The sequence below is a fragment of the Lissotriton vulgaris genome, chromosome 1_1 (genome assembly GCF_964263255.1).
Source record: "Lissotriton vulgaris chromosome 1_1, aLisVul1.2, whole genome shotgun sequence".
Lineage (NCBI taxonomy): Eukaryota > Metazoa > Chordata > Amphibia > Caudata > Salamandridae > Lissotriton > Lissotriton vulgaris.
In genome coordinates, this window is record NC_141685.1 from 509353885 (window position 1) to 509371263 (window position 17379).

General features: G+C 46.8%; 1 protein-coding gene across 1 annotated transcript in view; it reads left to right on the plus strand.

The window, feature by feature from the left end:
- The window catches only part of RABGGTB (Rab geranylgeranyltransferase subunit beta), a 211814-nt gene that overhangs the window by 54882 nt on the left and 139553 nt on the right, over positions 1-17379 (plus strand). The window contains exon 6 of the mRNA XM_086953884.1: positions 10659-10769. Coding sequence (XP_086810010.1) covers positions 10659-10769 — 111 coding nt within the window. The remainder of the gene's footprint in view (positions 1-10658; positions 10770-17379) is intronic.

A 17379-nucleotide genomic window follows, 5' to 3' on the forward strand; every position in this document is an offset into this window, starting at 1 on the left:
AGATAATATGTAGGAAGGATCCCTCTAGTCCACTGTGTCTTTTAAACAGCCCCTCGTCGCTCCTGCCCATCAATGCCAGTCTAGGACCAGAGATATATATAAATACGATGTAGGATCTTTAATTGGGTCAGTCTCAGTTTTGCTGATATGGCGACCTCCTTCGGCGAGGAGAGTGCTTCCTGCCACTCCTCGTCATCCAACTCCAAGCCGTCCCTCCCCCATTTCTCCCTCAATGATGTTAGAGGATCTGGAGTATTGCATATCAATTTTTTGTATGCGAGAGAGAGAGCTTTGTCTGGCAGATGACCATCGAGCAGTCTTTTCTCTAGAGGGGAGGACTCCGGTAGGTGGGTCCCCGCCGGGATGTTAGCTTGAGGAGAGTGCCTAACCTGCATGTATCTAAACTATTCTGATCCGGCTAACTAGTGTGTCTGTTGTAGTGAGGCAAAGGAGACCATTCCGTTGTGCCCCAGAGGTCCCCAATTCGGGAGATTCCTATTGGTTCCCATTAGTCAAAACATTTAGTTCGACCCAGCGTGCCCAGGAGTTCAGAGTCCCATAGTGAAGTAGCAAGCGTGATTTTTTTTTTTAGCCCACCCTAAGGTGCAGGTTACCATGTGCCTCACTAAAAGCTGTGTGGGGCCTGTCGGGGAGTGTTTGTTGGGTCTGGAATATAGTTCCCTAGTGAAGCTTCCCCCTGGGAGTTTCCACTTGTCCATCCTGTAACCTGGGTCATCTCCACCGCTTTCATGTTTTCTTAAGCCATGTAGAGCTGATTTTACTTAGATTTGATGTCTTTTTGATCCTAGCAATGAGAGCTTCCCACCAGGAGGGGATTATTCAGTCCTCCAAATTTCTTCCTTCTTTCTTTCATGGAGCTTAGTTTCTACTGCTGGCTCCTGTCACCTGCTTTCGCTTGGGGGCTATCTCAGCATTTCCTCCACAGCCTGCCAGCACAGTATCCTTTCTATGGCACTCCTCAGGTCCCATTGTTGTCTTGGTGGGCACCTGTGTCAGCAGCAAAGTCAGTGGCCCCCTCCTGATGGAGGTCACCCATATATGGGGCCAGACCACAGACGTTCCAGAGGAACTCTCCACAGTCTCCCACCTCCTTCCCCCATTCAAGTCTGGCCCTTTGTTGTCCCTCAGAAGGGATATGGGGGCCAGCAATACTACCCTTGAGAAACACTCCCAGTCTCTGGATGCCACTTGCAGTCAAAGTCCTTTGCCGCTCTGAAAATTAGAAATAGTCGGGAAGTGTGATGATCCTCTTTTAGCTGTATTTCAATATTGTATTTTTATGAATTTGAAATGAATTATATTATACCTTTTTGGAATTTACACATGTTTATTTTCTCAAATTTTATGTGGATATTGTAATATTGATTTTATGGTTTTTAATATGAAAAACCGAATAAAGTATTTGAATCTGACAGTGGAGTGAGGTGGCTTCTCCTTCCAAATGGGCATGGCTCTAGCATCTCCAAGGTCCAGCGAGTTCTCAACAGTTTGTACTCCAGAGTATCGCTCAAATACCACGTTGCTTATTTATATCACCAACGGAAAATACAACAAACTATAACATGTTTCCAGTGCTAAAACAATACAATCTGCACAGTAAAGGCCAGTCCGGAAAACAGCTAACCTTATCACCTAGCTGAACACTCTGTGATAAAGTGGAGAAATCACACCAAAGAAGAGAAAAAAACGTTTTTTTAATTTAAAAGTATTTCAAAATAATAGATGCCCTCCGAAAAAAATAAAAGCAGCACAAATCCCATTCAGTCACCAAGCACACTTGCTCACAAAGACAAGATTTTATGCCCAGCAGCTAGAATTTTCGAATTCAATGCTCTGAACGTATGCAGCCTCCCTTCCTGGCCAGTAGAAGGAACAGGCTGCAATCCCAACACTTGAGGAATACTTTTAGAACAGGCACATGACCATGTTTACAATTCAAGGTTCTGCAGCAGTTATCTGATGCTGTAATGTTGTACAGAAACTTTCCCAACGGATAAAGTAGGTTAAAACCTCCCTCAGAGCACCACAAAGTGTGCGCCTGTAAAGCACTGCAATCACTTTGTTCAGGGTTACGCTACATAATGCGCCAACAAAAAACACATAACACAGGAAAATAAAACTATTATATTAGCGGAACAATATCCTAAAGAATGTGACCATTTATTGAAAGTTCCACCCTCTAAAGGGTGGAACAAGCACATTTGAAATACCTGCAGCCAGGGAAAGAGGAGTGTAAATGCGGTTCAGCCTTGACGTAAGAAAAAAAGTTCAACAACTTTTGGGCCCAGTTCCACTGCACTATTGAAATGCCTGCTAGATAACTGCACTTATAATTACCGGTTTAATAGTCAAATATAGCAATATTTGTTGTTTAGAGGAGTTATGGCAACTTTTACCACCGGTGCCACTGCACCTGCTGCACCATTTAAATCATGACTCTATTCCCTGCAAGGTAACTGCACTTGTGACTGTCTATTTAGTAGTAAAATGTAGCAATATTAGGTGTTTGGTGGTGTGCCTAGAGCTGTTGGTCCCAGTGTTAGTGAACCTGCTGCACCATTGTAATCCTGGCCCTAGTGCCTGATAGATAATTGCACTTCTCCAGTATTAGGGGTGTCTTTCATAGATTCACATGCTTGAATATTCCCCGTCGTCGAAGTGGGAGTCCCACGGTAAATAAAATAGCAATAATGCTAACAAATATATATATATATAAATATATAAAGTATCATACAAGTAGTAAAACAGATAAAATATATACTGACAAACCTTTACAAAGGTTACTCCATAGGAATGCATTAGAGAGAAAAAACTCATTTGTAACATATCAGTGTCATTATGTTAGTCCAAACTGCAGCCAATCAGGCTCAAGCACCCTCTAGAACCTTCTCCTCAGAAGCTCAAGCCCTCAGATTTTCTACCGCACGTCGTGTGAAGGGAGTCTCCCTGAGCTCTGCTAGTTCTTTTCCACTTATCTACTCTTCTCAGTTTTTCACAAAGATGTCAAGTAAGAAGTCTTTATTTAGACCTTGTTCCTCCTGTGGGAAATTGCGTTTATTTGAGAAGGACCCTCATGACAAGTGCATTTACTGCCTGTACCCTGATCACAAAGTGGTTGATTGTAGGTTATGTAGAACTTTCAATCCTAAAACCCTTAAGGACAGGGAGGGTCGCCTTCTTTTATGGCTTAAGCGCCTTCAAGATAAGGACACGGTTGTTTCTGACGCAGAAAGCCTTCAGTCAGCTCCTTCTTCTGTGGCTTCTAAACGTGGCAGTGTTCAGGAGTTACCATCTCCTTTCCTGAAGAAAAGAAAGCTGGCTTTGACTGTGGCTGCAGTGCCACCTACTACTTCTGTGCCTGTTATAATACGCCCACGAGACCTGGCTCTCAGGCGTCTTTTCCAGCTTCTATTAAAGTGGTTACACTTTTAACAGCGCGGTCGTCGACGGGCTCGTCGACGACCATCCCGACGACGAGATTGGCTGCTGTGGCTTCGTCTACAACTACAGTCATGACGACATCGGCGTCGTCATCGTCGACGAGAGTCTCGACGACGGCTCTCACGTCGACGAAAGCCTCTGTTTCTTCAATCCCGTCGACGATCCCTATCATATCGTCGACGAAGAAGCCATCGTCGATGAAGAAACCATCGTCGTCAATCCCATCGTCGACGAAGCTCCCGTCGACGACGAAGCTCCCGTCGACGGCGACGACGAAGATTCCGTCGACGAAGATTCCGTCGACGAAGGCGCCGTCGACGAAGGCGCCGTCGATGTCTAGGATGCCGCCTACAACACAGTTACCGTCGACGGCCAAGTCGACGTCTACTACATCGTCGACGACAGCATCATCGACGGGCTCGTCGATGAGCAAACCAGCGACAGTAGTGCCTAAGCCTTCTAGGTCCACGGAGGCGCCTACAGACTCACCGTCTACGGCGACTGCTTCAAAATCGTCATCGTCTACGCAGGGCTCTGCGTTGACAGCAACTTCCAGTTCTTCATCCTACGCCAACATGCCTTTAGTGTCCTTGGACACTTCAGTTTCTGCTGTACAGTCCTCATTCAGTAAGGAGGAAGATTCCGCTTTCCACTTTCAATCCCCTGCTCTACAACCGCCACTTCAGTTGTTCGTGTCTGACCATGAGACTGAGTCAGTTCCGGATGACACTGTTTATGGGGATGCCCGGAGTCCATCAGATTTGATCATTAAATGCCAGGACACTACTTCTGAAGAAGAAGAAGAAGAAGTTGAGCAGGTAGATCAGCACGAAGACCAATGCGTGCAAATTCCAATGACGTCTATTCCAATGACACTTTTCTCTAACCTCCAACACATGTTGGACGATTATAATAGACGCTTTCCACCTACCCCCCAGGGTACTCCGGTTCATGAATCTGCTGATGTAGCACTTTCGCATCAACCTCTACAAACACCTCCTAGACAGTCGGCTCCGTCAGTACATTTGAGTGCTCCTCTGTCTCCTAATCCACATACGGACACTGACTCAGAGCCAGAGAGAGAGGAAGGAGAAGTTTATCAGGATTCAGATGGTGAGCAGGATCCTTATTTGGCGGAATTTGATAACTATCGGGTTCAAACACCCTCGCCACAACAGGGCACTTCAAGTGATTCACCTCCTGTGGACATCGCTAGTTTTCATAAGCTTATGGACAAAGCGGCGGACCGCTTCAAGTTGTCAAGGGTCCAGCGTGACGAAGATTGTTTTCTGTATGATTTTAAAAATCAGCCTTATAAGCAGGTGCATACAATACCAATTATTGAATTTATTTGGAAGGAAGGGCAAAAGATTATGAAGGCTCCTAACTCCTTGCCGGCCCAAATACCTAGATTGGAGAAAAAGTACAAGGCTCCAACTGGCTCGCCTGCTCGTCTGCTCTCTCATCCAAAGCCAGACTCAGTGGTGACTCAGGCAGCACAACGTCGTGCACGTAATCCTACAGCGCCTGTCACTTCCCCTCCCGATAGAGAGGGTCGCCGATTGGATGCAATCGGAAAGAAATTTTCGTCCATGGCTTCAACTTCAGCCCGTGCTGCGAATGCTCTCGCAATTTTGGATCGTTTCGACCGACAAATGTGGTCAGACATGTCCATCTTTCTTGCGCAGCTTCCAGAGTCATCCAAAGCGGAAGCGCTCCAGGTCCTTCAGGATGGTCAGAGGGCTTCGGAGGAGATTATAGACTGTGCTGTAGATGTGGCGAATACTGCTTTCCGTATCCTTGCCAGTGCGGCGGCGCTCCGACGCCAGGGATGGTTAAAATCTACATCTTTCAGACAAGAGGTCCAGTCAATGATAATTGACATGCCGTATGATGGCGAATCTTTGTTCGGTTCCCAAATCGATGCTTCTTTGGAAACCATAAAGAAGGATACCGACACGGCGAAGTCGCTTGGGTCCTTACAATTTAAGAAACAGCCCTTTCGTGCAGCACGGGGGCGGGGCACCTCGTCCAATTTTTCCAGAGGAGGACAGTCACAGTACCGCCAGTACAATCAGGGAAACCAACGGTACTCAAATCCACAATCTGCTCGTCAACAACAATCCAGACCCTATAGAGGGAAGTCCAATTATAGAGGTGCCAACAACGCCAACAAACGACAATGACTTGCCAGTTCAACAGGATGTTGGAGGTCGAATCTCGCAGTTCTACTCTCAGTGGTCTCAAATAACATCAGACCAATGGGTGTTGGACATTGTGCGCAAGGGTCACGCCTTGGAATTCACAGAGTTTCCTCCTCCATCTCCGCCTTCGGGTCCGCCACCTCCCCATCTAGAAGAACTACAACATCAAGTTCAACTATTATTAACAAAGGGTGCAGTCGAAGTGGTTCCTGTATCTCAGCGGGAGAAAGGCTTCTATTCGAGGTTCTTCCTCATTCTAAAGAAGACGGGGGAGTGGCGTCCCATTATGGATCTTGGGTATCTCAACCTCTTCCTGAAACAACAGTCCTTCCGCATGTTAACGTTGTCAGAAGTCTTGCGGTTTCTCTGCAGCGGCGATCTTTTGACAACAATAGACCTGCAAGACGCCTATTTTCATGTACCAATCATTCCTCAACATCGAAAGTACTTGAGGTTCAAAGTGGGACACAATCACTATCAGTTCAAAGTCCTACCTTTTGGCCTCAGATCAGCTCCTCGTGTGTTCACGAAGGTTCTAGCCCCGGTCATGGCTTATCTGCGTCTTCAGGGAGTCCAAATATTTCCTTACCTGGACGATTGTCTTTTAAAATCCCAATCCGCAAGCCAGCTGCATCACGACACTCGGTTGTGCCTTACCCTCTTCAATTCTCTAGGGTTGACCATCAATGTAAAGAAGTCACATTTCACACCTCGGCGAAGCAGGACATTCCTCGGGGCTGTTATAGACACGGACGTGTCAAAAGCGTTCATCTCCGCCGAGCGGAGACAGAAGATGGTTCATCTGGTCTCCACCATCAGATCAAGAAAATCAGTTTCAGTGCGAATGTTAAAATCATTTCTGGGGATGGCATCGTCTTGTATCGCACTGATCCCGAATTGCAGGTTACGTACCCGTCCTATTCAGGAGGAATTGGACCTACAATGGCGACAGGTGTCGGGGTCGTTCAACGACCAAGTGACAGTCACGGCTTGCATGAAGACCAGTCTGCTCTGGTGGGAGCAACGGACCAATCTGAGCCAAGGGGTCTCTTTCCTTACCCAGACTCCAGATCTGACATTGACCACGGATGCGTCCATGGACGGATGGGGAGCCCATCTCCTGGACCTTTCCATCAAAGGAAAGTGGACGGCGACTCAGAAAACCTGGCATATCAACAGGCTAGAATTGCTGGCGATCTTCCTAGCGCTAAAGGCTTTCTTACCAGTGGTGCACGGAGAATCGGTGCTGGTTCAGACAGACAACACCACCAGCATGCACTACATGAACAAACAGGGAGGCACAAAATCTCAGCCCCTGTCTTGTCTTGCCCAAAGGATTTGGGAATGGGCACTTAGTCACCACATTTCGTTGACAGCAGTCCATCTGCCGGGAGCGTCAAACATACTGGCAGATTCCCTAAGCAGGTCTGCGTCATCCACTCACGAATGGGAGTTACACCAGCCGACTCTGGACCTCGTGTTCCACCAATGGGGTCATCCCAAGATGGACCTCTTTGCAACTCCAGTGAATCGGAAATGCCAGACTTTCGCCAGTTGGCATCCACATCCGGAATCCAGCGGCAATGCCCTACTCATGGATTGGACCGGCCTATTTGCCTATGCGTTTCCACCACTCCCATTGGTCCCGAGAACGTTGTGGAAGATGCGCAGGCAACCCTGCCGCTTGATTTTAATCGCCCCACGTTGGCCCAAACAGGCGTGGTTTTCAGAACTCCTTCTAATGTCCCAATGCAAACCCATTCGTCTCCATCCACGTCCGGACCTTCTGACAATGGACGGCGGACAAGTTTGTCACCCAGACCCGTCAACGCTTCAATTGTGGGCATGGAACCTGAATTCATTGAATTTGCCTCTTTAAATATACCTCAAGACTGTAGAGACATTCTAGCGTCAGCTAGAGCTCCATCAACAATCAAGACATATAGGTTAAAGTGGAAACGTTTCTGTCATTGGTGCGCAGCATCCAACATACACCCTATCAGTTCCACTCCAGACCAACTGTTACCGTTCTTTTTAAGTCTTGCTCAGTCTGGTCTTTCACATGCCACATTGAGAGTCTTTTTGGCGGCCATCTCACGCTACCGTCATGATAGCTCTACGTCTCTCTGTTCATCCAGAATCATCCGACAGTTCTTTAAAGGACTTTTCAGGAAGTTCCCTCCGTTAAGGCGCCCTCCTCCGGCATGGCATCACAACGTGGTGTTATCACAACTTATGAAACCTCCATTTGAGCCAATTCATCGTTCAAACCTCAAGTTTCTAACCTGGAAAGTGGCTTTGCTTTTGGCTTTGACTTCGTCTCGTCGTGTAAGTGACTTGCACGCTTTCACCATCAAACCTCCATATTTGCAGTTCAAACCTGATGGAGTGTCACTTCGTACCAATCCTTCTTTTCTCCCAAAAGTACCTACTGACTTCCATTTGAACGAGCCAGTTTTCTTAAAGACTTTTTTCCCGGATCCTAAATCCCCTGCGGAACAGCGACTACATTCTTTAGACATCAAACGTTGTCTAAAATTCTACATTTCTAGAACAGCCCCTTTCCGTAAATCCAATCAGCTATTTATAGCATATGGACTACTGCGCAAAGGACACTCAGTGACTAAACAGACAATAACACGATGGCTCTCTTCAGCCATATCGTTTTGCCATCAGCAGGCTGGCAGGCCTTTACCTACTCCAGTGAGAGCACATTCTACGAGAGCGATGGCGTCGTCCATCGCATTGTTTGCCGGAGTGCCTCTACACCAGATTTGTCGTGCAGCGACATGGTCCAGCAGGCACACCTTTACCAGACATTATTGTTTGGAAGCTGTCAACGAAGCGGATACCGCAGTGGGGCAAGCAGTGCTTCGTCATCTTTTCAAATAAGGTGAGCCTCTTTCCCTCCTCCATCCTTGAGATTGCCTTGCTTGTATGCTATATATTATTCTTCAATTGTTTGGAAATATTGCAATCTCAGCTCTAGGAGGTTACTGCTATCTATTCTATTCAAGCATGTGAATCTATGAAAGACACCCCTAATACTGGAGAAGAACAATTGTTACTTACCTGCAAACAGGTGGTTCTCCAGTATTGGTGTCTTTCATAGATTCACATGCGACCCACCCATCCTCCCCTCAGAGGCTCTTTTCTCCTCATGCGCTATTATTACTAGTGCTACGAAAATCTGAGGGCTTGAGCTTCTGAGGAGAAGGTTCTAGAGGGTGCTTGAGCCTGATTGGCTGCAGTTTGGACTAACATAATGACACTGATATGTTACAAATGAGTTTTTTCTCTCTAATGCATTCCTATGGAGTAACCTTTGTAAAGGTTTGTCAGTATATATTTTACCTGTTTTACTACTTATATGATACTTTATATATTTATATATATATATATATTTGTTAGCATTATTGCTATTTTATTTACCGTGGGACTCCCACTTCGACGACGGGGAATATTCAAGCATGTGAATCTATGAAAGACACCAATACTGGAGAACCACCTGTTTACAGGTAAGTAACAATTGTTCTTGTGACTGTCTGTTTAGTAGTACAATTTAGCAATAATCTGTATAGTGTAGTCCGTAGAGCTTTTGACAGCAGTGCCGCTGCACCAGTTAATCAAACCCCTTTTAACTACAAGGTAACTGGAATTGTGAATGCCTGCTTAGTAGTAAAATATAGCAATATTTGGTTTTTAGAGGGGTTTGTAGAGGTTTGGGCCCCAGTGTAACTGCACTTGCTGCACCATTTAAATCATGACCCTAGTGCCTGCAAGGTACCTCCACTGATGAATACCGGTTTAGTAGTTAAATATAGCAATTTTTGGTGTTTAAAGGGAAAAAGAACCAAATTTATACGGTATGCAGCGTTAACCAAAAGAAAAAAAAGTTCAAACCACCAACGCGGATAGGAATGAGTAGTTGGGCCATTGGAAACTAAGAGCAACTTAGAAGGGAAAACAGACTACAACCAATAGAAATGGAGAAAAGAAAACCGGCAAGCATACTGACCAATAAAAAGTGACGGCGGGATGTAAGTCCCTTTATTTCACAAGCGCTGTGCAGGTGAAACCTAAAAAGTGACTTTGAACCTGCACTCTGGTATATGTGCTCAACATAGAATTGATACCGGACTTTTAGGTCTAGGGCTAAATAGGGCAAAACTCTTCTGTGGCGCAGATTTTACTTGTAATATGTAAATCAGTAAAGCATACTTGCAATCATTACAGATGTACACTGTGAATTCCCACTCAAATTATATAGCCTGTGCCAGATCAGCACTAATCCCCTAAGGGTCCCTTCTACGACAGACTAACTGTGCACAGATATCAAGCTAAGCTAGAAGTTATCTTTGCATACATGCTCACGTTTGTGTGTAACAAGTCCAGAGCCTCTTACCCTGGCTGTACAGCAGTGGGCATTGTATATTAATTGGTGGACTTTAGCTGTTAGCACTCTGTTCATCTTCACAGAATTTACAGTGAGTGAGACTCGCCTAAGTAGTAGACCAAAAGTGAAAATCCAGGGGGATTAAGGGAGTAGAACACAATTGCCACAGGGGAAAATTAGATTTGGATCCTTTTTAGGAATAAATGAAAGGGTAGGGGAGATTCTCTCCTAACACCATAAAACTCTGACAGTCCTTGATCCAGAAAGTCTGTATTGGTAGCAGTGTATTTGTATGAAGATAATCCAATACAACTGAATTATTTATACTTTCTGAAGTCAAAGTAGATATGTCGGAAAGTGCAAAGGTAAAGATAACGTCTGAATAACTGTAGAAAGGAAAAGCCAGGAAAGAATCCTAATGGTTTTCCTTGATGAAGCCATTTTAGCAAAATGCATTGAGATGTTCAACATTAATAGCAGTACAGTTGAAAATCAATGCAGTTGTGTGTGTGTTTGGCATGTAATTAATACCCGTAGCAGCAGCTACATTTTTACATAATACACATGTACATGGCAACTTGTCTTGTTTATTTCAGGGGAAGTTGGATGCCATTAATTTAGAAAAGGCTATTGAATTTGTTTTATCCTGCATGAACTTCGATGGTGGATTTGGTTGTAGGCCAGGTTCTGAATCCCACGCAGGCCAGGTAAGAAACTTTATTTGATACAGTGATGCTAGATTATAGTATGCCTTCATTTGTGGCCATGAAATAAAAATAACTAGTTAACCTATCACTCAGTCATGGATCTTAATTGAAACCTTAAACACCAAATAGTCATGCCCTTAATCCTGAAGCACTTTTACACTACTTAACAATTTATCAAGGCTGTCTGTGAGCTGAGATGTTAGAACTTTTATCTAATAAAAAAAAACAATCAAACGTTGGAAAGAGAGACACTTGTGAAACTGGGGAGGAGGGGAGATGGATTTGGTTTCATAAGCGTCTAAAAGGACAATTGAAAGAAAGTGAGGGAACTGTTCAGTTTACTCGCTAGAAGACGCCCTGTTTTATCTCCCCCTGTATAATAAGTGTTTGAGCCGAAGTGCCGCATTTTCAGCTTTGTCTAGGTCAAGACTTGCTAGTTGCACTCTAGCAGCTTTCAATTGGCGCCATACCCTAGGAACGCAGGTTCGAATGTGCACTCTTTCTAATTCCACCGCTCGTGCCATGAGCAATTCTCCCTTGTCTCTACGTTGTCTAGCTTCAGCGGCGGAGATAGCTTTAGTTTGCCCCTCACTACAGCTTTCAGTGCCCCCCATAGTGCCGCTAGAGGAATGTCCGGAGAGTCATTTGTCGCAAGATAGTCAGTAATGCATTTGTGGAGCTGCTGAGTTACGCATGCTCGTTTAAGCAAGTTCTCCCTAAGTCGCCACCTCCCTGCTGGTCTATGAGTCGGGGGGCATAGCGAGTGTCAATGTCACTGCGTCGTGATCGGCGGGCGCTACTGGGGTGATGTTTACTGTGTCTACTAGTGCGTTCAGTTCGGTAGAGCCTATGAAATGATCAAGTCTGGCATATGTGTGATGTGCATTGGAATAAAAGAATTGTGTGCCCTTAGGATGAGCCTCCTGCCAAACGTCCACTAGGCCCCTGCTTTCCAGCCACTCCCTCCATGTTTTGGATAGATCTACTGTTTGGCCATATCGCTGGCCTGATCTGTCCTTCTCCGCATCCATGACCAGATTGAGGTCACCCCAGGGCCCCCTTAATGAAGTTTTCTTGTCCTGAGTTGGGGGCATATAGGTAGCCCGCTACCAGGGGACCCCCCCCCCCCCATAGCATGTAAGCCAGTAGACTGCCTTTTTCTTCTGCCACGTTGTCGCCTACTGTGCCCTGAAACGTTCTGACAATCAATATGGCCACCCCTGCTTTCTAATCCATTGTGGAGGAGTGAATTGTTGTGGGAAGGCACGGGCCCTCATTCTATGCCAATCTTTGTAAAGGAGATGGGTTTCTTGTAAAAGGCATATGCTGCCCCTGAGTTCTGTAAGTAAGACAGGATGGCTCGCCTCTTAATGGGGTTGTTAAGCCCCTTCACATTAAGGGTGATCAACTGAAGTATGGATCACAACATGAGGGGGTCATGAGTGTTGTCTGTTGTCTGTTGTCGCCTTAGGAGCCTGAGCCCTTCATCAGCGCAGCAGTGCCCTCGGGTCCTGGCGCCTTTCGTTTGTGTCCCTGGCCTTTGCTGAGACCCTCCCAAACTAGCACACCGCCCCCCCCACCCTAACCCCAACAACACACCATCAACCACCATGAAACATTGCCTCCCCTGATCCTGAGATTCGCTCCAAGTCCGTTTCGGTCTCTACCACCGCCTCCCCTGCCCTTGAGTCCCCCTTAAAGCCCTAGCCCCCCCAACCGAATAAACCCCGGGTTTTACCATAGTCCATTGCCCATCATCCAAGGACGCAGGCATTTGGGAACAAAAAAGTTGGGGTGTACGTGTGGCCCAAGTGTCCCGGGCTCCCAGCCCCCATTCCCCCCCCCCCCCCCCCCCTCTCCTCCAGTCAGCTACAGTTCAGTGCTATTCGACCCCAATGTTAAGTTCACAGATGGTCCGGCGAGGTGGTATTCTTCTTTACCGCTTCAAGGGCTACCATTTTCTCCTGTGTCATAGTTTCAGAGTCCGGCCACAGTTCCAGGTTGGGCGAGCGTCTATGGCTTACTCTCTGCCATCCTCCCCCTGAGAACTTTCGTGTGCGGCTGTGTGACTCGTCTGGGCTCTGATGCTTCAGCCCAAGGATCATGCAAGTTTCTTGGAGAGATCAAAGTTGGTGTAGCTTGCCAGTCCATATAAAAATCAAGCGGAAAGGGTGACCCCAAGAGTAGGCCACCCCCTTTTCCCTCAAGTAGGCTGTCACCTCCCTAAAGGCTTTCCTCTTCTGTAGAGTGATGGAGGCTAGGTCTTGATATAGTGCTACAGAGTATCTTTGGTACTTAAGGGGTTGCTTCAGCCTGGCTTCGCGTAGTATACGTTCCTTGAGGGGGAAATCCGCTGGGAAGGCAAGTATGTCTGGTGGAGGGGCCGGCGCATGTCTCGCCAGGCCCATGCGGTGTGCCCGGTCGATGCTTATTTCAAAGACTGGTGCCTCTTCCCGAATTTCTCGAAACATTCCCTGGAGGTAGCGGGCTACATCAGACACCTCTTCCTTCAATGGGACCCCCCCGACGCAAATGTTGTTCCGCCTCGAGCGGTTTTCGAGGTCCTCTGCGTGGGCCTGCAAGTCCAACTGCTGGTCTCGTAGACGTAGCACCTCCCACTGAAGTTGATTGATCTCCTTGCCTTTGGTTTTCTCGTGGTCTTCAATAGCAGCTACTCGCTCCCTGATCTCAACAACATCACGCAGTGAGGAGAGGTTGTGTCACCGAGATCGTCCGGAGATTATTATTATTCTTACAAGAGGAGCCAGCATTGTCTGTGCTGCATTCCATTGACATAGAGGCTGCATTTCGCCCGCATTTATCACCATTCATAAAACAGGAGCGCCCTCGTGTGGTTCCTATACACCTCTCCTCTTATACATCGTGAAGCATTCTCCACGGACCGCCAGGCCGTCATTTGATCCCAATCCATTCAAGTTGAGCTCTCACTAGATACCCTTAACTGGGGTCCCGGACGGGATCCCTGTAAGTTCTTTCATTCACCTTTAGTTCACGGTGCCACTCCTGCACGTTTCAGAAGCTTGACTACCTCACACAAGGTGCCCCGCATTGTACAGTCCTGAAGAGACCTTATATCCTACACAGGTCGAATCGCCGTCAACAAAGATAAAGAGACAGCCCTTGCCCAATAGTTGCTTATACATTGCAACTGTTGTACTTCAATTGCTAAATTTTTAAACTGGTCGTCTTCCAACTAATATATAGAAATGAAACCTTATGTGACCAACACGTTATTATGTCTCACTTTAGCAGTTTAGGTTCTTTCTTTTTTTTTTGGTTAAAATTCACTTGGGACACAAATTCACTCTTTGGATTACATATGTGTGTATAATACTATAGAAATTGTGTAAAAATACTGTCGATCTTAAGCTTTTCATAAATGATTATAACATTTGCTGTGTGTGTATGTGCAGCTTTCTTTGTTTGATATCCAATCAATCGCCCCTATTGCCATTGCGCATTACCTTTATCAAGAATAGTTCTTATTTTTTTCCACAGGAGCCATTGTTTTTCTTAAACGTCTTCACCCAGGCTCCAAGTGATAGGGTTACCTTGTTTTTCCTTGCCACTCAACAAAATCACGGCAGATCTCCTTCACCTCTCCCGCCACTTCATTTTTGAGTGCTTGGAAGTCCTCCCCAAGGGTCTGCCAGGCGAGGACCCTTGTTGGCTAGAGGCCGCCTTTCACTCCACCTTGTGGCGCTGGGCTCCCTTCTCGCCACTGCTTTACTCCATGCTGTCGCCTAGGGCCTCCTATCTCCGTCGCCCCCTAGTGTGGAGGGCCCTCTCTTCGGCCTCACTGCAGCAGGCCTTCCTTCTAGGCTCCAAGCCCTCCCTGCTGTGAACGGTCTGTGCCACCGGCTCTACAGCCCTCTGGGGAGGTGCCCTGGAGCACCTCACACAGCACTTTCAGTCCTGCCACTTGCTGGGGCCCCCTCAACTAGTCTACCCTCCTCAGTGGTGGGTCTCCTCCACCCGTGCTATTCAATCACCAGCGCCTCTTTCGGGGGGGGGGGGGGAGGGGGAGGGCCGCCTCCGCTGCACAAACAAGGGCGCCCTCCTACGTGTGTGAGCACCGTGATGCGCTTTCGCCGCTTGCTCCTGGGGTGTGCCACAATCAACAAGGGGGATCACAGGCCTGTCTCGCTGCTGCCGGGAGCACTCCTCCCATCCCGCCTTGGCGCCAACCTCCAATTATAGCAACACCGCCGCCGAGGGCTCACCAGATTCCACCTCCGCAGTGATGGCAGGCGTGCCCCGACTCGGCCTCCACTTTTCTCTCGCCTCCCGGGTTCCCAGCAGGTGTGCACCACCTCTTTGCGGTGGTGCTGGAATTGCATGTGTTCAGGCCCGTGATCCGTGCCTCCGCTAACGCTCTGCCGCCCAGAGAGGACCGCTGGCTTCACACGGTGCCGCTCCCTGCCGCCTCTGCACCTCTGCTGCGGGCACTCACCTGGTCTGGACGGACAACAGCCACCACCACCGCCACCGGCCCCGCTTCCAAGGGCCCTGCTGATGTCGCCTGAATAGCCACTCTAGACGTCACTCGGCCTGGGCGCCACTTTCATTTGCTGCCACCTGCACACGGAGGACCGCTCAGAGTGCTGATCGGAAGCATATTTCGCTCCCTGCATCGCCGCTTTACTGCTGCTCAGTTCCATGTTCTGTGGTGTTCAAACGGGGGTCTAATGAGAGGATTTGGTTTGTCGTGTTCTTATCTAGAACCCTAATTCGATATTACCCATTAATGCCCTTGTGAGGTTATATTCAATAATGTCCTGACAACGGCATAAGAATCGGATTCATATTCAGTAATAGCCCATGCAATCCAAAGCACAGCACGGCTACTCCCATCGACTCCTAAAAAGCACAACGCGTTCTTTAAACAAACCAAGCCTTCAGCAGCCTGGGAAACCCCCCCCCCTGCTTTTGTTTTGATTTGACCAAGAACTCCTGAAGTCCTGCAAGAACTGTTAGTTCTTGGTGACGTCTTATGTCCAACTTTACGTCAAACCCGGCACCTTTCAGGTATAAAATACCAACAGTTGCCTTAAGCAAACACACGGTGGTTTGGAGCAGAGCGGCCATCTACTTGCCAGAGAGCCCAGCTGATGCGAGTGTCTGCGGAAGCCGCCCCTCCTGTTTGACGCGCTGAGAGAGACGTTGTCTTTTTCTTCAGCCGAGAAAATCCAGCTCCAGTGTTCCCAGCCTACCCTTGCGGGTTGCTGGGATATCGAGTCCTGAGGAAAGAGACACCAGCCCTCCCACATTCTAATACCAAGGTACGGAGTTGACTAAAATTCTTGATGCAGATTCTTGGCTAAACTATCTTAACCAACTTAACTTAACATCGCTACTTACTTGTCCGTTCCCTAGTATTAGGCTTAGGTCAGGTACACCGTGGTAGGCTTAGTTAGAAGCACCAGTTGAGTATTTTAGTCCATGTATTTGTGTATGTATATATTTTATCCATTTTAAAGTATCATATGGCTAAGAAACCGTATCAATGCTTTTACAGTATTATTCATAATACTACTTTTACTGTACGCACTTTACTTTAAGTATTGCAATTGTGGCAATTCACTTCTCTTGTATGAGAAAGAAGACTGCTCAATAAATAACACCTTTTTATTGAAAACGCCCGTCTCTCTATTTCTCTGCACTCTGGTGAAACTAAGTATGCACTGATGACTGAGTGAAATATCTGTCTATTGTTTTCACACGACTCTAGAGATATACTCTTATTCTGAGGGAGCAAAGTTGTCATGTTTATGCGGTTGTCGGAAACTGAATCCCTTCTTGTCTGAGCCAGGGAAGGTTATCCATCCCTCTTCATTCAAGAAAGTTTCCAGTGACCTCTGAGCTAGCTGGCGCAAACCTAAATTAAGTTTACATAGTCAGTAGAGACCTAGATGACCTCAGTCCTACGTCTACACTGCTGTTTATGTTATTCCAATGCGCAGAGCCTATTGGGAAAATAGGAACTACACTACAGGTTAGATTAGGGGGCTAGGAGCCTCAGAGTCAAGCCACCGTTCAGATCGCCATCTTGGTCACGCCTCCCCGTTTGGGTAACTTTGAGTGCAAAACTACAAATTTAAAAACCTGCTGCTCTCATTCGAACGCTTGCGACCGGAAATAAACTCAAAATTACATTTTCAAGTAGAATTTTTACCGAGAGGTCACTGGGGAGTCAAACTGACACCGTCTTGGAAGAAGTGCGGGGAGCACACCTATTTAAGTTAAAGCCTTAACATTAAAAGAATTGTAGTATGGACAAGATGAGGAAAACTCAGAGGCTTGTATTGTAGCATCCAGCTGATGAGGTAACAATACATAAATAAAGACACCAATATATTTTCCTACGTGTTTAACTAGAAGAGCATCACACAGACACCATCTTGAATAAGGAAACCTAGAAACACAGTACTGTAAACTGTAACCCAGGATTGCTACACCACCTTACTCTAACTAACGGAATGGTAACAGTCCAAATAGTAAATCCAATAGGGATATAAAATATCTGAGGGCATATAGTTTGCATAATTCAGGCCTATTAACAAAAATGTGGTGTCTGCCAAACTCTACT